Source organism: Strigops habroptila, chromosome 10 (genome assembly GCF_004027225.2).
Source record: "Strigops habroptila isolate Jane chromosome 10, bStrHab1.2.pri, whole genome shotgun sequence".
NCBI classification, from domain to species: Eukaryota; Metazoa; Chordata; class Aves; order Psittaciformes; family Psittacidae; genus Strigops; species Strigops habroptila.
The window spans coordinates 38806344-38827397 of NC_046359.1; the positions used below are offsets into that span (position 1 = coordinate 38806344).

General features: G+C 37.7%; 1 protein-coding gene across 1 annotated transcript in view; it reads left to right on the forward strand.

The window, feature by feature from the left end:
- The window catches only part of USH2A (usherin), a 367116-nt gene that overhangs the window by 18764 nt on the left and 327298 nt on the right, over positions 1-21054 (forward strand). Inside the window, exons 3-7 of the mRNA XM_030499989.1 lie at positions 12787-12916; positions 14073-14136; positions 16441-16735; positions 17153-17337; positions 19716-19937. Of these exons, the coding sequence (XP_030355849.1) occupies positions 12787-12916; positions 14073-14136; positions 16441-16735; positions 17153-17337; positions 19716-19937 (896 nt within the window). The remainder of the gene's footprint in view (positions 1-12786; positions 12917-14072; positions 14137-16440; positions 16736-17152; positions 17338-19715; positions 19938-21054) is intronic.

The window sequence follows — 21054 nt, forward strand, 5'->3', positions numbered from 1 at the left end:
TTGTAAACTACCTTATGCGTCAGTCTGCATTCCAGTTGCTTTCTGATTTCACTGTCAAATTTGTATTAATACATGGCTTGTTCTTGGGCAGAGTTAATTGCTTCAGGAGCACTCCAGGGTTCCTTCTCCCCCCCCTCCCCCTTTTTTTTTTTTTAGATTTATGTTGTTCTTCAGGGAATTCAAGCTGAACTAGTGGATCTGTGCACAAAAAGAAAGACTTGGATTGAAGGAAAACCATTTCCCGCTGAGAAGGGATTAACATTGTAGGAGATAGTGGAAAAGAAAAGTAAAGGAGGGCAAAGAGAAAAGCTAAATATCTTTTATACAAATGCTAGGAGCGTATGTAATAATACTGCTGAATTGGAGTGACATGTTTTCAAGGATAAGAAAGATATTATTGGAATAAGAGAGACAAGCAGGAAAATGAAGGGGGATTTAAAATGCCAAGATACACAGTTTTAGTGAAGGGAGAGCTAATATAAAGCTGGAAGAGATGTAACAATATTGCTGAGGGATGATGCTCAACCTGCAGTAGGAAACACTCCTGCTCCCCTGCCCCCTATTTTTTCTTTTCCTTCTTTTTTTTAACCTAAGTTCAGTGGTTTGCGTACAAGGTGAGGACAATTTAACATAGTTGTGATTCTTGGCTGTTGCACTGGACTTGCAGGTGGTCAGAAAAAAAGCTTAAGCAATAAGCATCTTTAAGACATAAAATAAGGATCCCTGAGAAAACCAGAACTTTGAATTTTGAAGAATTGAGGAGGAGACAGTAGGAAGAAAAGAGTGTTAGAGATCAGTTAGGATATTGACTGTGTTAAAACTACAAATAAAAGCATGTTTCCACTGTTGCTGTAAGGTTGTTGCTTTTATACTGTTATTGAAACAGTATATAAATATTGTCACTGTTATCACAGCAAGATTGCAAATATAAATCCCTATATGGAGATAAGGAAAAAAAATCAAATGATCATAAAATCACGAAATTTTAAATGGTTGTGGAGTAATGGTATGTGCTAGATGGAAGAAGCAGTAAAGTTATTGATTTTAGCAAAGTTAACTTTGAAGGAAAGCAAAATGCTCCTGGGATTTTTGCCTGCAATCCTGTGATGAATGGGAAATCCACTCCACACAAGTAGAGAGTACATAGTGTATAAAACACGTAGAGAGGTTGCAATTAAAATTCATCCCAGTTAAGTCAAGAAAAGGAAAGGCCGATATGGGCCTGAGGCAAAAGAAGGAAAGGCAAAGAGACATCTTGCCCCTCCCGACCTTATGTTTTTTCCTTCCCCTTCGCTGTTCTTTAACATTTCTTCTACTGTCCCTTTATCCTCTCCAGCCCTTGTGTTTTAAGACAGTTCTGTCGCTGTGGTCCCCTGATGAGGTTTCTTCCACAGGTCTCTGTCTTTTGTACACTGGGTTTTTCAGAGATGGCCATAACTGTTCAGAGTGCTCATAATGTGTGTGAGTGTCTCTCCCCTTTCCAGCCCCAAAACACTTACACTGTGCATCCCCGTAAACACAGTTGCAAGCTGAATGTAATTGACATATTTCCTCTTTGCCAACTTCCTTTATCTGTTTGTGGCTCTGGGATGATTTCAATTCACTGTATGGTGAGGGGGGGAATGAGGCAGCAGGAGCTGAAGAGGGCAAGCAAGTGGGAATAGAACAACTCATGTAGACAATGGAGCTGTATGAAAGTATTTAGAAAAAGGCACTGTGCTGTGCTGGAGCATTTACCATTGAAATGGCAGGAGTTCTCAGAAGAAAGGGTCAAACAAGCACATAAATAGTTGCAGGGTCTGTTCCTTTCTTTTGTGAAAGTAAGAACACAAATCGGGTCTTATTTTGGTACCCAGTATGCAAGACACTTATCCAACATCCCACATACACACATTGAGACCTCTTGTTTCAAGGCATAAAGATCAGCTGTGAGGACGAAAGTGTGTGTAACATATTTGAGGTCTCAGCCTTGGCAGGTGTGAAATGGCATTGGTGAAGCTGAAAGCAGTTTATAGTAGCTGAAGATCTGTCCCTTAACAAAGGCAAGCAGTTTGAACACATTTTGATCTGGCATTTAGTTTTTAAAAGAATGGAGATGATAATGGTAAAAGTGGATTTTGGAGAGAGATTTATTGGGACAGTGATGAAAGATCGAGTGGTCTTTTTCTGTCAGTCAATCTGTATTCTCTCTGTTTCTTTTTTTTAAGTCACAGTAATTTGTTAGCTGCAGAAATTGGCAATAGGCGGAGAGGATGACCATGTGGTCTTATGGCATCCAGCTGATGACCAGTTTCTGCAGATGGTATGAGGGATCATAAAGTTTAGTTCCATGTGTGTTGTGGTGATAGTTGCATCTATATTTAAAGCTTTCTGTCACTGAAGCACTCCTGGTGTTGTCAGATGTCTGTTGGACTGGATGAGCTGCAACTTCTTGCAATTGAATGTCAATAAGACCAAAGCTATTCTGGTTGATTCATAGCACCAGCTTAAGCATATTCACTTCCACAGATTACATTTGACAGATAGTTACCTTCAGCTGAACTCTGTGGTTAGAAGCTTTGGTATACTCTTGACAGTGAGCTTAGAGCTGATGCCTTATGTTTATTTCATATCCTGTTTTTGCCTTCCTAATACTGCATGCGTATGTCTACATTTAAATAAATTCAAAGCTGAAGTACTAGTCAGTCCACTTGTTATCTTTGGACAGAATGTTGTGATGAGTCAATTTCAGTATTTAAAGAGTGATGTGTTTTTTCCTATTTGGGCAGTTTTAATTTCCAAAGCTATCTAATCGAGGATTTTCTTTTATCAGGAACTCCTGGAAAAGTGTCTGTCAAAATCTAACAAGTGTAAAAGGAAAAAGTAGAGGATAAAACCAAAGATAAAAAAGTATTATTCCTTTTGGAATGTTTTCCTGCTGTTCTACCAGTTTGCTGGCCTGCAGGAAAATATATTCAACACAGATATTCTTACCCTGTTATATTAGTGAAAGTTGAAATCCTTTGGATTCTGCAACAAGATTGTGCACAGTGTCATCAAATACTGATGTATGTGTGTATCCCCTGTAAATCTTGGGGGCCTTTTCCTGTAATGGTTCTAAAATAGTCTGGGTTGCAATACAGGTTAATTCATTGGTGAGGTTAGCTGATCCTGCTTATGGTGAATTTATATATATTGAAACTTCATTTGGAGCATACTGAAGAAGAATTAAACTTTTTAATTATTTCAAGCCATTTCCTTGCGCAGGCTCTTAGTCAGCTTAAAGCAGCATCCTTACTTTGAAGAAAAACTCAGTAATTTAACAGCAGATAGTGTGTGCATTTACTGTTTCCACTTAGAACTTCAGGTCCTGTTTTTAAAGGCCAAAGGTGATTTTCCTATAGAGTTTAAAGAGATGCTAAAAGTGAGATTTTGGAATTTTTACTTCCTTCTCTCAGTGAAGAATAGGAATGCAGCATCCTTGAATTTTGATAAAAATGAGCTAAAAATAAAATACTTAATAAATGAATACTTTTTAGTTGGGTATTTTGGCTAGACTGGCATGCTCTGGTAAGAGGGCAGATTGACTTTATTTTTGGCTATGGTTAGATAATGAATCTCAGCCTAGAACCATGTAATCACAGCTGCTTTCTAAAAATGACAGAATGATTGGAAATAAAGGAATCTTCCTTAACTATGAATGCTAACTTAAAAACTTTATTTTTTTTTTTTTTTAAATCATCGTAATGAAATCCCTGACTATACTGTTACTTAAATCAGTGGTTGCAATGAACGGCCACAAGCCCTTTCTGTTTTCTTGCTGTAAATTGAGGCCTGAGAACCAAAGATACATGGAAAGCATCACGTTGAAACCTGATGAGGTGGCAGGGTTGCAGTTTGCCTCTATCTTCTTGTGCTCTTTTGCTTCAAGCCTGCAGCCAAGTTGCTTCAAAGGCTTGGAATACAGAGGAGTGAGTAAGAGTTTGCTAAGAGGTGCACATTTCTTATAGCTTAAAAAATTAATTTTTTGCCATGTGAATGTAGTATAGGATTTGAATATGGAATTTAGAAATGTGAATAACATCATTTAAAAATAGCAGGTAAAATAAATTTTGTGAGCATCTTTTGCGTTTGCTATAAGATAATGGGCAAACAATCTGACATGGAAGATTTTAAATAACTGTAATGGCTCTATAAGGTAGGACTCCTTTTCTCCTATACTTCGTAAGAAAGAGAAATGCTTTTGAAACCAAGACAGGGTTCTAGCTGAAGCAGCACCAAGCTCACTGGCAAACTCATCAGGCAGTTCTTTTACTGGTATAGAAGCTGCCATTTGTCTGTCAAGTGTTATGCAGATAAATTATCTGGGCTGGCTTATCCTCGTGGATATTATTCTTCAATTTCCACTCCTCTCCTTCCCCCTGTCCCTATTAACATGGCTATTAGCATCTTTTTGGTCTGTTTGAGAACAAGATCCCAGACAAATTCTTCCTGACATGTTCTTGTTCTCATATGTTTGCTACATAAATTCATTATCTCCTGCCAAGTTTTAGATCTGCCAAGTTCCCTCTGTGTTGTCTCAATTTTCACTCCAAATAAAAACCATTAAAATGCAAAGCGCAGAAGACTACAAGTGAACTCTTTTTGTCCTAGGGGGTGTAAGCTTTGTCTCTGAGTGGGGGAAAATAACAAAGAGCGAGCACAGGAGATTTTCATGTATGTAAGACACCTGCCCAGGCATCCCTAGCAATAATGTCATCATTGTCAAAATGTACTTACACTACAGAAATGTATGCTAGTGCTTATTCCTGAATTATCCATTCAGCTAAACTTGTAAATTTAGGTTAGGCTACAATGTGGTATGTTGTAAGGAGAGATAAGTAATCCAAGACTGTACGAGCAGGCTGTGTATCAGTGGTGGTGAGTAACGTGGAGTAAGAGGTGGTTGAGTGTGGAGTGGAGTCTTGATGCATCTGCAGAGGTTAAGCTGTGGAAGCTACTGCACCTCTAAAGCAGGTGGCTGACAGAGATTACCTGAATGTACCTCGGGGAGAGGTAGAGAAATTGGGATAAACCATTTTTGTTCCCTGTTTGTATTAGTGTTTGAGAAAAATAGTCCTTGGAGGCATGGAATCTGCTCCTACCTGTATTCAGTACAATTTCGTGTGGTTTTCTTAAAGCTAAATGTAGTAGACTAAAGAGGAGGAATAAAAATTAGTAGAAAAATGCAAAATAAGAAGAATAAAAATAGAACTGGGGGGTTAATAAAGGAGCTTTTGAGATTGATTTTCAAGATGGGTAAATTCTGCAGTTTTTTTGGTGAGGGAAGGTGTTGAATTGTGGCAGAAAGTTGTCTGCCATTTCTGATGCATCAATTTAGAGCCACATAGACACCCAGCTTTTTAAAAGCATGTACAATGCAGCACAGTGGGGTTTGGGTGCTAGCTCTGCTTAAATCACAGCTGGAAGTAAACTTGGATTCATGCTAATGATTTCATCCTATTTTTTCTTTCCCCCAAAATTCCATTCATCTGCTTCATGTTGCTTAAGTCTGTTTCACTGACCTTTCCTCTTTACAGAAATTCACTTGCGAAATATTAAAGCTCTGTGGAAGCCTTTGTAACTGCAGCTTCAGCAAGATTTGCAATTATGCAAGAAAATACTGAAATACATACCCGTGTGCATCTCATCTCTTTGATATGCAAAACCCCTTTACTGGATCTTTTATTAACTGTTCCGCTTCTGTTTCACACCTGCTTTCACAGCGTAGAGATGTGAGCCCGCATGTCCCCCAGTGGTAGAATATGCCGTATATCTTTATATGAGCAGGGAAAAAGAGCTTATTTAGGCAGGTTGAAGGTGAAAAGGATTTTTATGCTCAAGTTTCTGATTAGACCATTATAGCAGCATCACTAATTCCTCTCCTTCCATCTATTGTCTCCCCTCATCTGTTGTCATCAGTGACCACTGTTGATTTGTTGACTCTATTAAAGTATTCAAGGAAGCCACAGGCCTGTCATTTTGGTCATAACCTTAATCTGTTTTCTCACCTTGGGAGAAAATGTGTTAATACACTCTCTGTTTTTATAGAATGAACTCATTGAAAAAGTTCCAATACATTTAGAAGAAAAAAATCCAAACCACTCTATGTTATTTTAACAGATAGGAAGCTATGTTTTGGTATCAACTTTTCTAAGAACCATACCAAATTCAGTGATAGTAAGCTATTGTAATGATACTCTGTGTAGTAATTTTTGAGCTGGGTGAGTCACAATTTCTCCTGGTTTCTTGTAATTTCTGATTTCTCATTGTTTCTGAATGATTAAGCAAATCATTTATGCTAACTCCTGGTTTCATTTACATCTCTGTCTAACTTCGTGGATTCTGGAGTTGCCTTAGCTTTTATAGTGACTAATGGGAGGGGTCATTTCTGACAGTTTTCTGAGCTTGAAAATAAATGGAACATTTTTTTTTTCCCCTTTTTTTATGTCTTACAGGTGAATTGTATAGCTACCCAATTGCTCTTCATAAAGCACTTAAGTTCTTTGTATTGTGTATCACCTTCTTTATAATAACAAAATTACTTCTATTTCTGAGAAACTTCTTGCTGTGTAAATAGAGCTTTTTTTAAAGGATAAACCAATAGAGACTTGTCTGTGTTTTCTTGCAGTTTATTTTTTGTTCACTTATTTGAGGGAGAATTTGCTTGTTTTCTCATATTTGGGAAGCAGGCTTTATGTTTCTGTTTGTATTCAGTTTTTAAATTTAGCTTGCATTTACAGCTGTCTAAATATGTATTTTTAACTGAAAAATTAGGTGTCTGATACAAACCGTAGATCCCTAAACTGCTTCCTTTTCATCTTATTTGAAAACAGCGGTGTCCATTACATGTGTATTCCAATTCCTAGTATTTATTTGAATAGGAATTTTTGGTCCTTGTCCTTTTATATGTGTCAGTTGTTCCTGCCCCTGCCATCTGAGACTTTCTTTGATGGTATAAATAGCCTTAAGAGCTGAAGTTACAGTTGAACTGTTTGCCATCACTAAGTTGGCTGGATAACTAAATAGGCCAGCGTTGGTATCATTTGGCCTGAATGACTGGAAAAGATTTTTTTTCTTTCATTTTTGGTGCCAGTGTTCTCTCTGTTGTGAAACTTCTCATTTATGGCCTGGAAATCTGGGAGGAAATCCATCTGGTTTCTTCCTGTCTTGCCAGACACTGTGTGATCTAGTTATTAGAACAATGGGTAATGAGAGGAAACTTTAAGATTAAACTGTATTTTATGGTTGCTAGAAGCTATAATGAATAAGAGTTAAAAAGAATGTATAGTTAACCAGTAGAAGAGATTAATGTTGTCTTGAAATAACTCCCTTTAATTTATCTGTAATATGTTAATAATTCTTTCCCATGCTATTAAATATTGTGATAGGAAAGATAACCTAAAGGAAAAGATTGTATTAAAAACCAGGTATGTCTTGGAAACAGATAATAATTATAAATTCTAAAATATTTGGGGAAGAGACTACTGCATCTGTTGCTTGTGTCCATTAGTGCAGTGGAGTTTTGATCTCTTGTTAGTCATCTTATGCTCTGCTGTGCTATATTTAGCTATCATTTATTATTTTTTAATGGAACATAAAGGATTCTTTTGCATGTGTCTCTAATTTATTAGAAATCGTTTTGCACAGGGTATCTGGGTAGTATTAATATTAGGGCTTATTTTTAATGGAAAAATCCTAATGATGCAAAAAGATCATAGTGTCCACTGAAGAATTCACTTCATTTGTTTTGGCTGAAAATTCAGTTTTACATGGAGGAGACTGAAATTGTCTCAGTTACCTTTATATATATGTAACAGGACATTTTGATGACAGGATGATTAAGTGTGAAGAAAAAGTGTATGTTGCTTAAATATGCGAGATATCACACATTTGTTGTGATGTAATATATGTGTGTGCTATTAGCTGAAAGCCAAAACTTTGTAGATTGGGGTCTCAGAATTCCCCCAGATTGGCTTTGGCTTGGAAAATGCTATTGTAGCTCAAAAAAGGGAGTCAGTATGCCTGTGTCTTTTGCTTGATACCCAAAATGTGTTCTACCTCTGTATTAATGAAGAGGAATATTAGTCTGTCTTTTTTTCAAAAAGCATATTGATAATTTTTATTGCAATACTGAGTATTTTTATTATACCTGTTATACAGCTTGTTAATACCTGTTTTGCTATTTATTTATACATTTATTATACCATTATACATTATACCTATAGATAACACTATGGTTCAAGGTTTAAAAAATGAAAGAAAACCCCATGGTATTCTTGAATCAATCTATACAGTGGGTGCCTTTGAGGAAGTACAAGTGTTTGCATTCAAAGAGCAGCTATACAAAATCATACAAAAGAAATCTATGGAAAGGTACGAAATATATAGAAACCATGGATAGCTAATGAAGTCCGTGAGCTGCAGGTGGTTTGAGGTTCAAAGAGTATTCGTGAGCAGTATCATACATGCTTACTGTGCTCCTATATGCTCCCCTGCTTCTGCTTTTTGCCATGGTTAGTCCCTTAGTCTTAGCAAGTACAACTGTTCTGAAGTGCGGTATTTGGTTATGCTGCTTTTTTGCCACACAGATTACTGTGATGTAGTGGAAATTTCTGTTAGCAGTTAATATGTTAATACATGAAAGTACTGGCTTTTGTTTACATGGCAGCTCTGCCTGATCCAAACCAAGTGGCAAACCTGTGTTAGGTTTTATTGTTATGTTTTCATGGGGAGGGTCTGAGTAACACAGATGTTTAGGTGAAGAAAGAAACAGTTGTAATGCCTTTTCTGTCCCTATTTCATTTTATAAGCAGTAACTTGTGTTCAGTGTGTCCTCCATTCTGCGCTACAGTGACCCAAGGGGCAGGGAATTTTCCCTAGGTAGAAAGTGATTTGATTTGGTATTGTTGGCTCTGATGGGCCATTTGCTTGCGACAGAGGACAACAAGGACTTCATTTGGGATGCACTGAAAGACCTAGCCTATCAGCCCATTGGCCCAGCACTTCTCATCTTTGTAACTCTTCTGTATCATAACCAGAATGCTATTAGAGGAAAGATTATGGCTATCTTTCACCATCTCAGTTCACCATCAAATGGATTTTCCATTGCTTCGAATTGGTATCAGGCTCTGCATTGGCAAAGGCTAATGTAGTTGCAGAGTGAATTTATCTTAACTAACTAATCCTTGCCACCTCCCTGTGAGGTGATTTGCTAAGCATCTGACAGATGGGTGAGTAGGGAGGGGAGGGATGGTTTCAGAGCTGGGATTAGAGTGCCGATGTCCCAAGCTTCTGGTCCTGTGCTCCGCACAACTATGAGGCCAGCCTTTCATACCTATCTCCTGTTACTCTCATAGGGCAAATTCCTATTGAATGTTATTGATAAAGACAACAGGGGAATAATCCTGTTGTCTTAGTCAGGAGTGGAATTCATCTTTTATTTCTGTGGTATTGTATGCAATTTAATGCTAATGGTCAGGAGACCTTAAATAACCACGTCAAACAGCCGATTCCGTGCCAGCCTTCCTTTTTATTTAGCTTAGTCTAAACTGACACCAAACTTTGAGACATTCCTCTCCTTCCACTGTGGAGAGCCACTGGGATTTTATTTTTTCCTACCACACATGGTTTCCCTCCTACATTTTCCTCCCATGTCAGATATTCATACCCCCTTTAATAACCAGCAGGGGGATCGTTACATTGAGCTACTGCCAAATGCATAATGACTGCTGCCTTTGCCTTACACAGTCACTGCACTACTGATATCCAATTCAGCATTGTAAAGTGCTTAGGGCTACCTTGGGGATGTGCTATATTAAACCCAACTATTCTAAATCCTATTTAATACAAAGAGATTGGTGGTGGGGGAGGGGGAGGGAGATTTAAAATTGTCGTTAGTCACCTATTTTCAACCAGTAAAAATACCTGGTCACTTAGAGCCCAATTCTATCACTCTTCAGTCAGAAATAGTCCCACTGATTTTGGGAGGGGGTGCATGAAGGCGAGTGCTCTGCCTCCCACTGGGGGAGGCAGAATCAGGTCTGTATAGAAGCTGTGGCTGAGATAGTAAGTTTTCAAGGAGCTGATGGGGTTGAGTGTTCCCATTTCTGAATTCCACTTACAGATGTTTTACCACTGAAAACAGGAGCACGGGAACATGCTTCATATCTGACTGAAAATAAAGGTACTCCTAAAGTTGTAAAAGACAACATTTTTATTTGAATGATATGACAGAGCTGCCACAGGAGTGTTACCTGCTATAAAGAAAGCTTAAGAATTATTACCTTTATTAGACCGGTGACACTGAGCTTTAGCCATACATTTCTAACTTCTGTCCCTCTACAGAGACAATTTTCTTTTCTTAAATAAACTGTCATGCTAGTGTTAATATATTGTTGGCTCCCTCATACTCTGAGAATACTGCTGATATAAAACATGTATATGTTAGATTGGTAATAGTATCTTTAGTGTAGCTGACTAGAACAAATGTGTTTCCCTCATGGCTGTGCTAATGTGATAAAGGAAAATTGGCTGTTCATCAGCTTTTGGCTGGGTAAAGACAGTAGAGATGGAACCACATTCTTTTTTATGCATTAATACCACTGAGAACTTTTCACTAGTTATATTTCATGTGTGGGCATGTTGTGCAAAGATGTTGTAAAACATGAGATAATGCTACAAATAACAAAGTAGAAAAGCCTGTATCTTTTATGATGATAACAGTCAAACACCAAATGACAGTAACAGGCTGTAAAAAATGCAGTGCAGAAAAAAAATGCAATGTAACCACCATATACATGTATACTTAGGCTCTTGCAAATAGGGCATCAGATGTTTAGAGGGCTTTGAATTAAAATTAAATAAAAAAACTGTTGTATTTAGGTCATTGATGTGTCAACACAAAAGATAATTTAAAATGAAGAGATGTATTTTGAGCGGTGAAACTCATATGCAATAACTTTCTGAACAAATCTCAAGGCTTAGTAATTATGATAATAGCCTTCAAATTTCCATCAGTGGAAGGGCAGTAAATATTCCTGTCTAAATTTGGGAAATATTGACTGAATCTGGAAATGGCAATAAAGCTCAGCGTCCATGTGTGTGTTTGAGAATGCAGTTTAAGGAGAAAAATCCATCCATACAATTTTGTGTGAAGCCTAAATAAAAAACAATCCAAGCAACCCCCTCCATCTCATTTCATATTTCGTTTCTTAAAATACTGATAGACTCCTGTTGCCGGAGGCACTGATGCTGATCATCTGAGCTCAGATTTATAGATAATTGTGTCTGTTTATCTTGGTCTGAAATTGGAAGGACTTTATTGGTGGAATAGCATTGTGAGTGCTTATACTGTGCTTTTCAAACTGGTGTATTTTCAGGTTCTGGCTCTCCTCTTTGCAACAAATTATTCGGGCTTGTAAACCTTCTGTTCGTGCTCACATATATATTGTTCTTATGGAAGCAATTATTCCAGGTTTATTTTGTTTTGATTAGCATGGGTATCAAGACAGACTAAAGCACTCTAGTTTTATTTGGTCCTCTGTAGACACAATTCACCAGGCATCCATATCTGCAAAATGAAAATAACACTCTAAATTGGCAACAACAAAACGATGTTTCAAAACCTGAAAGCTACCAAGCTCTCATGTAAAATAAGCCTTATGCAAGCGAGCTCATGCTAAAAATCAAGGAATTTCAGTTTTGCAAATAAATCACTTTCTGAAATAAGTGAGATTAAGATTATTCAGTAAAACAATTCAACGGAGTTCAAAAGTTTGGGGTACCTTGAACTTAGTTTCTATACCTAACTTCATTAGTGGGGAGCTGACTATAGCCACCAGATGCCTCCAGTGGTAATTTTTTCATGTGCCTGTATTTTTTTAAATGAGGGTATTTAACTTCATAAAATATAAGGCAGGAAGACATTCCCATATTATTAAACTTTTTCTAAGTGTATGTAACCTAGACATGAGGATTTTTAATGCAAACAAAAAAAGTACTTTGTAAAAGCTCAGCATCTTGTGAGTTTGTGGAGCCAGGAGAATGCCATAAAGTATTTCTATGAACGTTAGCTCAAATTTAAAAGGAATTGGCAGGGAAGGGAGCACTTGCAGAAAATGGTACCCTGGGGTGCTGGCTGAGTGCATATTCCTAGTCAAGGGTTTCCTTGATGTAAGGGAATTACCCACCGGGTGTAAAGCAGATGTAGCCAGTTCCTATGCTGTTCCCTTCAGCTCTTGTAGAAAGAAACATGCTGGGTTTAGGGAGGCATTTTGGAGGGGTGTCAAGAGGCCTGGCTGAAACGTGCTGCATTTGGTTGTCCTGTATCTGGTGTATGAGCCCCTTGAGGCCTGTTAGAAGTGATGTGTATAAGAAAAGCTCTGACAGCTGTTAACATGTGCCGATGGCCTGAAGTGGTAACATAGCTGCAACCAGCCTTGTACCTTGTGAAGCACACCCACCCTTCCCCTCTCTTCCCCTGCCCCTCTAGATTACTGTACTGTAGTCTTTTTCTTCAATCTAACCACTGTAGAAACTTTATACTCCATACATCTCAGTGATGATCTTATTAAGTGGATTGCTAATGGATGAACAGAAAGGAGGTAACTACTTCCAGTAAACTACTTCTGGTAGGCACCGAAAATAAAGACACACAGCAAGTAGGTTGATGTGTTAACAGTTAACCAGTGATAGACACAACATGTAGAGAAATCAAAGTGATTGCTTAATGAAGCATGTGTTTGCGCCTTTACATTGATTCTACAGGTGTATCACAGCAGAGTAAGTTTCTTCTTGAATGGCTGGGAAGATGACAACACACCTTTTGATTCAAGGATTCTTGTAGGAACAGTAGCAGATGCTGATGGTACACTGCAAATTGGACAAAGCTTCTCAGGTAAATCTTGTAGCATTTTAGTGGAATGCACTGGAATATTCAATGAGGTGTGCACAATGTGGTTAGAAAATGTGTGAGTCATTTCAAGTTAAGTATATGCTGAGAAATAGTGTCTTCCTGCAGGAGAAAATTCCTGTTGTACAATTAGCTTTCTCAAAAGGTTGGCTTGTAAGGTAGATGTTTGGTAGATGATCCTGTAGGAGCATAATTTATTCTATGTGTTACTGTATACAGGTAGATTTTTTTGCATTCTTCAGAATGTGGGTAGGCAAGGGGACACATTCCATTAAACAACAAGCATAGTTTTTCTGGGTAAATTTATGAAACTATTTCAGAATGGGATTGTGCATGGCCACTAGACTGCACTCCTCTCCTGAGCAGACCTGAAGTTTCTGGCTGTTCATGTTACTCAGCTCTATCCAATGCTCACATAAACTAGTAGCAGAATGAGAATCCCGCAGCCTCTAGTGATGCCTGATAATGTTACTCTTAATCTACATCTAGAATTTTGTACGTGCTACAGCATGACATGATCACTGCAGAATTGCTGGGGGACGTTTTGTTGCTTTACACAAATTCTTGGTTCTGCAGATGTAAGAATACTGACTCTTGCTCTTCAGGAACATTTCGATTTGAAGCTAACTCCTAACTGTATGTCACTTAACTTTCTTGAGCTCTTGGGCAAGAAAGTCATTCTGCGCTCCATTTCTTAAGGCTTGTATTTGGAAGTGTTCTTTGTGATTTTGATTCTGAGTACTGGATAACTAGTAAATGTATAAAAGGAATATCTTTAAATGCTTTTTATCTTTATTGTATAAATTGATAGGTACAGTGGTACCTACTGTATCTCTTCTCTAATTAGAGGTGGCACATGGACTGGCTCATTACTTCTGTCTAATGAGCCGATCCTTGTGCCACCTCTCTAATCAGAAAAGAGATAGGTACAAAATGTTCTTATAAAGTTATTATAAATCATTCTTTTTTATAAAAAAATTAAGTCACTGCCCTCTATAGTTTTGTCTGGGTCCAAGATGGTTTCATTCAGGAGGGGTAATTGTGCAAAAGAGATCTCTGAGTGCTGAATTAAAGGTGCTCTCATGCAGTGCAAAGCTGCCTTCTGCTCAATAGATTACTTATTTATAGTATATTTTCTTAGGTTTAGAGCAATTTGTTGGAAGAATGCAAGATTTTCGATTTTACCCAGTGGCACTTACAAACAGGTAAAGAACTTTCATTTCTGAAAAAAAAAAGTGTGGTGAGAGGGAAGAATAGAGTACAAAATGCTTATTTCCCAAAGCGTAGTGCTTTTCAGATGTCTCCTTTAGATGATTGCTTATGATGACAGAGTTTACTGAACCTCATTTCAAAGATGCCTTTTAATCTGAAAAACCTTGAATTAAAATAAATTTGACATTTGAATGTGTTTTGCTTTTTAACTTTTGCTTAAATATAACTTATATATGCAGTATATATGTAGTGAAACTCCACACTATAATGTGTGCACTTTTCCTTGTTATTGTTGTCCCTGTTAAAACACCTGACGTAGTGTTTGTGCAGAGAGTAGACCCAGTTGCTAGATTTCAATGCGTATGAACTGTCTAAGTATTAACTCAGTGTATTTCTGGCATAATAGTGTGTGCTGGATGAGACTTGCCAAGCTTTACCAGAGCCCCATGTAAACTGTAGGGTGAGGAAGGGAGCATAGCCAGTCCAGTTGAGACCACTCAAATACCAGTAATCTAAATGAAGAGAACGGGCACTCCAGATAGTCAGCATGCTGGCTTTGTGTCTGTGAGCCTGGCTACTGTGCTGTAGCAGTTCCTTTCCTCTGGTTTCAGCTTCCCCATGGTATCAGTCATCTGTGTCAGGTATTCTTGATGCTTCCCTCACCCCATGCACCACACCCCTACCCCAAGGTGCTATTGTCTTGACTGTTTATTGCTTTCTATATTAGATTGTCACCATAAGCCGCCAATGACTTGGCCAGCCCAGCCGCACATAGCCCTGGGCAATTGCTTTGTCTTCCTCCATTCCTGAGGCCAAATTGTGGTTGCCACTGCAATTTCTGTTGCCCTCCAGCCTCCCTTCCTAGTGCATTACAAAGAAATGTTACCTTTGTTATCCAGCTCATGCTGGATTAATCTACTCAATTCAAGCTGGCCAGAAGTAGTCAGGTCCTATTTGTCTGTGTGGTGCTTCTGGGTAGGCTACGCGCAATGACACTCGTGACTGCAGGCCTTGAGGCTACTTAATGATAGTCTTTCGATAAGATGCAGAACAGTTTCCTGAGAGCTCAGCTGTCTGCAGGACATTAGGATGAACTGAGCTCGTGTGAATTTAAAGTATTGATAAGAGTCTGAATTCCAAGACACATGAAAATCATGTTGGTTGTATCCTTTCAGAGCAGCGCTTATCAAATCCTTTGAACTACAATTTAGGTCAGTGAAATGAATAAAGCTTAGCAATTGAAAAATAAGGTATTTTACAAAGTGGTGTGATCTAATGATGTCTTTGTAGATGTAGTTTTGTATCCACAAATAACTTGGTCTAAAATGTTTATCTGGGATAAACTGCAAAGGAAAGTCTTGCCTGCATATCAATTAAGTCTATGGCTATCTAACAGGTCCTGTAACTTTGGGTTTTGTGGAATTTGTAGTGGTGGCTAGCAAGTAGTTATTCAGTTGATAAGTATGCAAAAATTATGTTCTTACTGATAAAGTAGGAAAATGAGAAAAGAGCTTTTTGATCTAAAAATTCAGTATCTTCTAGGCTCACAAAATCCTTCTCTTACACCAGAGATGGGCAGATAAAGGTTTAGGTAACCTGCACATGTTGTTCATATATATATCTGCTTGCCTGCCTACATAAGATCTATATATCTATTCTAGTTGCTGATGTCAGAAGGAAATGAAGTGACTCAGTGTCTTTGGCATGCTCCCACAGACTGAGGCAGCTGAAAAAGTGGCTCTTTGTATTGAAGTTAGTTAAAAGTGGAAATACTTCTGTCTGGTTTTCTAAGGTGCAATATGATGTTGCTCAAGCTGATGTTTCTGGAGGATTTGGTGCAGACATTCAACTGATCTGTAGTTACAAGCAATATGCCAGTGCTATGGTATGCTTAAGAATAGCGTCCAGATCACTGAGTCAGACATGATACCGTAGTAAAATGTTAAAGAGTTTTTCTCCTTTCATCTAGGGCTGGGTTCATCCTACCTAGCTTTAGACATCCCAACAAGGAGCTTATTTCCCTTGGCTCCATATATGTCTGTGGAGCAATGAAAGCAATTCGAGTGCTTCTTCACAGACATCTTCAGAAGGTACCTACTGATTACCATTGATTACGTAGGGACCCTGGCTGGCTTGATTCCTAGCTGATTGCCCCATTTATGTGAGATGAAACCAGGCCTTTAGGGTTTCTAAACTGAATTTTGTTTAATCTATGAGCCTAGAGGCACAAAGTGGCACTTGTCCTTTTTTATCATGTATGTAATTTTTTTTTTTCTTTTTTTTATGTGCTGTGACAGAGACATTTTGGAAGTATTCTCTGGAAAATTTCCTCACCTGCATACCCAATCTGAGTGCCGCTGTCCTGGAAGTCATCCTCGGGTACACCCATTGATACAGAGATACTGCATCCCTAATGGTGCAGATGATACCACTAATGACAGAGTGCTGAGGTTGGATGCAGAAGCCCATCCTCTGTGTTACATCAATGACAATGACATTGGGACCACCTGGATTTCATCTGTATTTGCTAATAGTGCAGATCTGGATCATGGTGTTTCAATCACAATAGATTTACAAAATGGACAGTATCAGGTAGTGAGAAGATTACATCTGCTGTTTATTAAATTGGAATGAGGAAAAGACTTTTATAGGCATTTCATTACGATTTTGAGGAAATTAAAACATTATGCTTTAAGATGTTATCCTTAGAGGGCCAGGAAGAAAACCTCCTTTATCAGCATGAAACAATGCAAAAGGCTACAGAATGCGTTATGGTTCTTTTCATTCTCTTTTGATGTGCCTTGGCTGCTGTAAAAAACCAGTAATCTAGAATAGATATAACAGACTCTGATTTTTGGTTTTAATTGGGAATATGTGGACTGAAATATAGATTCTACTGTCTGTGAGTGGTAAAGCAGACTATATAGTCACACTAAAAAAAAAAGTTTATATTCTCATTGTTTTACAACTTAGCCATTAGTATCAGTTTATAAATTTGTTTTCTTCTAGGTATTCTATATTATACTGCAGTTCTTTAGCCCGCATCCAGAAGCAATAAGAATTGAAAGGAAAAAAAGAGACGATCTAAACTGGGAAGACTGGCAGTATTTTGCTAAAAATTGCAGTATTTTTGGAATGGATAACAATGGATCTCTGGAAAAACCAGACTCTGTCAACTGTCTCCAGCTTCGTAGGTATGAGTGGGTATTATCTGCATAATACAGATGCTCTGAACAGGTAACATCCTGGCACAATTCATTTCTATGTCCCAATGAGATAGAATCTTTTAATTTGGGATATTCATTTATTATGGGCTGCTGAGTATATAATAGATCCCAAATCTGCCCTTTCGACTAAAGATTGCCAAAAGGGTCATCTGTCATTTTTATCAGATTTCAGCTATTGAGGAATGTGACACAATTAATTCCTCTGTTATTTTTGAGCTAGATTTTTTAAATTTTGCATGTTTATGGTTTGGGGAGGCTATTGTCAGCAGAATTACAGAACATTGAGATGAAGAGTGGAGGAAGGTGCTGATAGACTGTTTTAAACTAGTGAATGTGAAAATACACCTTCTGATCCCTGAGAGTGTAACTTGTTCTGAAACTTAGAAGAGACTCCAAATTTAAGCACAAAATCCTATCAGCCTTACATGCAAACCATGTAAGAAATGGGTTGAAGTTGTTTCTCGAAGCTTTCTAACCTTTCTAAGCAAGAACCAAAATAAAATCAGGGAGGGGGGTGAGGGTGAGAAGGATAATTGCTGTTTAGGAACATGTTGCGAGCCTTTTTACTAGACAGTATGTGCAAATTAAAAAATATAACATATACAATGTACATTTCATAAACATAGTGTATAACGTAAGTTAAAATACATTATCTTTTTACACACGCACACATGCAAGTATGTTCATATATATATTTGAATCTGTATTGCAACATACATTCAAAAGCACTATCTCTTACGTGAATTCAGATGCCAGTCAGTATTAGGCTTGTTTAGTACTTGGCTGGAAATCAGTGAGGAAATAGAGTATCAGGTGCTGTAGGCATTTTCGGGTTTTTTTGTTGTTTCTCTTTTGCTACCCTCCTAAGACTTTTCAGGTGTCAGCATCTTTGTTCTCTGGGAGTTCCGTATTCTGAGGAGAGAAGTATAAGGTCATCTGAGTTACACCAGTTTTCAGCAAAGGACATTGAGCTTTATTGCTGATCCTTGGAGCAGAGGGCAGAGGAGAAGGGAAATCTCTAAGTAAGCCAAACATTTTTGGATGGATAATCCAAATGAGGTTGTAGTGGTTTAAACCCAGCTGGTGACTAAGTACCAGCAGCCTCTTGCTCACCCTGGGTGCCATCAGCCTTATGGTCCTTCTTGTGCTTCCATCCCAAGATGATGTCATTTGTCTGCCATTCATACCTGTCTTAACATTTCCATTACAGCTCTATACGTCATGGAAGGAAAATACTTTATTTAACTTTCTGGGGAGGGGAAGAGAGGACAGTATTGCCCAGAAAAACATACAGATATGTTCCACTGAGATTTCTGTGAAGCACTAACCTGGATAGGGGCACAGTACCTTCAAAGGTTCTTCATGAAGACAGAGGATTATGACTCAGCAGACCCAGTCTATCTATGAATCTCATCTTTCAAAGTTCAGAGACTTTTTGAATGTTGTATGTCAGGTGCCAGGTGATACCATGGGATACCTATTTTTAATGGCCTCAATAGATGTGCAAATAAGAAGACATTCTCATCTCTCGTAGAAGCAAGTTCTACTCATAACTAAACTCTGTAAATAGTAAATATTAACATGAAATAAATATAGTAAAAATAGCATAGTAAATATACCAACATGAGATATGATTCATACCAAATTGTGCGAATGAGCAGTTCATATATACTTGTTTACTCAGCCTTTGCTTGAATTCTTAAGACTGTCTTTCCCCTTCTTGGGCTTAAATATGCAATTTTACTCTCAATCCTACTGCTTTCAATTAAATTCTCTTGCACTTGACTCACTGGAAGGTAGCATGTGTTCCTAAGTGCTCACTCATCAAAGGAGATGATGCAGTCTAGTGACTCTGGAATTCAAAATATAATTGTTTCTGTATGTTTTTTATATGTGGTTAGCGGGTATATAATTAACAACATGGGCATGTTAATTATCACGTTAGTCATCTGAATGATTTCCTTATGTAGTTAAAGCATAGTTCATGTTTCTCAAAGACACTGCATTAAACTTTTTGAAAACATAGTGCAGATGACATTGTATCAGTCATAGTTTATTAATATTTTGAGGTTGCCCTTTAGAGGCTTTTACTCTCAATTGGAAACTCAGGGTATGGAGAAAAGCATGGAAGCTTGGGGAAAACCAGGTATATAGAAGACATTTCTTTTTCCCCACTTGAATTCTGCTGACTGGGAATCCACTGACATGAGAATTTTCCCTGGAAACCACAAAAGAAGTAGGTACAGTTAAGTGAAGACCCTCTCTGAGAGAAAGGACATTAGGAAATAGAGTTTGTAAAATATGTGATATTTTGATTTTCATTTGTATTCCTCTCTATTTAACAGCTTTACACCATATTCCCGTGGCAATCTAACTTTTAGTGTTCTTACCCCGGAACCAAATCACCGACCTGGTTACAATGATTTTTACAATACTCCATCTCTCCAAGAGTTTGTAAAAGCTACACAAGTGAGGATTCATCTCCACGGCCAGTATCATACTAATGAGCCTTGGGTAGATTTTAGGCATAGATACTATGGAATTAATGAGATTACAGTCAGCGGAAGGTAGGTGTTATGGAACTCTTCCCCCACCCATCACTGCCTCTGACTGTTACAGCTGTGCAAAGTATATAATGACCTGCCTAAAATTTAATGAAGTTGTTCTGCTTTTACATTTATGAATGAGAAGGGAATTTGGTCTGAAGCAGCGCATAAGTTTGAAATTATTGGTATAATAATTTTTGGCTTTTTAAAAAACATTTGCTCACATGTTATTTTAAAATTAATTATACTTATTACACAAATCTGTCAAAAGCAGTCCTTTCCTTGGAATTACCAGTGCCTCTGAGCAAAAGCTTCTGATTGAAACCATGGCTTGCACTTTACTTCAGTAGCTCTTCCAAGTTTCATTATAGATTCCCAGACCTGGCAATTTGAACAGTCTTAATGCAGAGCTCATTCTTTGTTTTAGCTGTAGTTTTTCTCTTAAAACGGGGCAGCTGTCAGTAAAAGTGTTACATTATCTGTGACTGACAACTTTATTGTATGTGATAAGTGTTCTGTCTTGTGAAAGGACTAATTATGCCCTGTAAATACTATGCAAATTGGGCAATGAAATAGTTTCCAAGAAGCATATGGTGCAGATTTTTGTTAATAAGTATTATTCCTGAAATTATTTTGGTAGTCCTCATTTTGAGAGAAAGCACCCTATTAGGGGAACCCATTAGGTCATGTTTACCTTAAAAATTTTCTATACTACTAATATGTTTTGATTATTTATTTACATGTGTGTGATAATGCTTTTACTAAAATAGCTACAATTTTGCTGACTATGTAACAGTAAAATAATTTCAGCTGTAGTTTGCTAAGCTATGCCGTGCCTTTAGAAGAGCAGCCCTTCAGGTAGAGTGGTATGGTTATTGCCCTTTAACTAATACTTTATGAAGGTTTTATTTTAGTAAGAAATGGACATTTAAACTGAGATCAAAATGGGTTAAAGTAGAAAATTATGCCTGATATGGTTAAGATTTCTTGAAAAAAACTATAGCCACACTGTAACACTTAATAGTGATGAAGAATTGCCATTTATTTAATAAAGTTTAGATATTGTTATGTACTGAAGTATAGTTTACATATTATATAACAGTAGCTCTACTACATGCTGGTTTTTTATTTTCTTGGA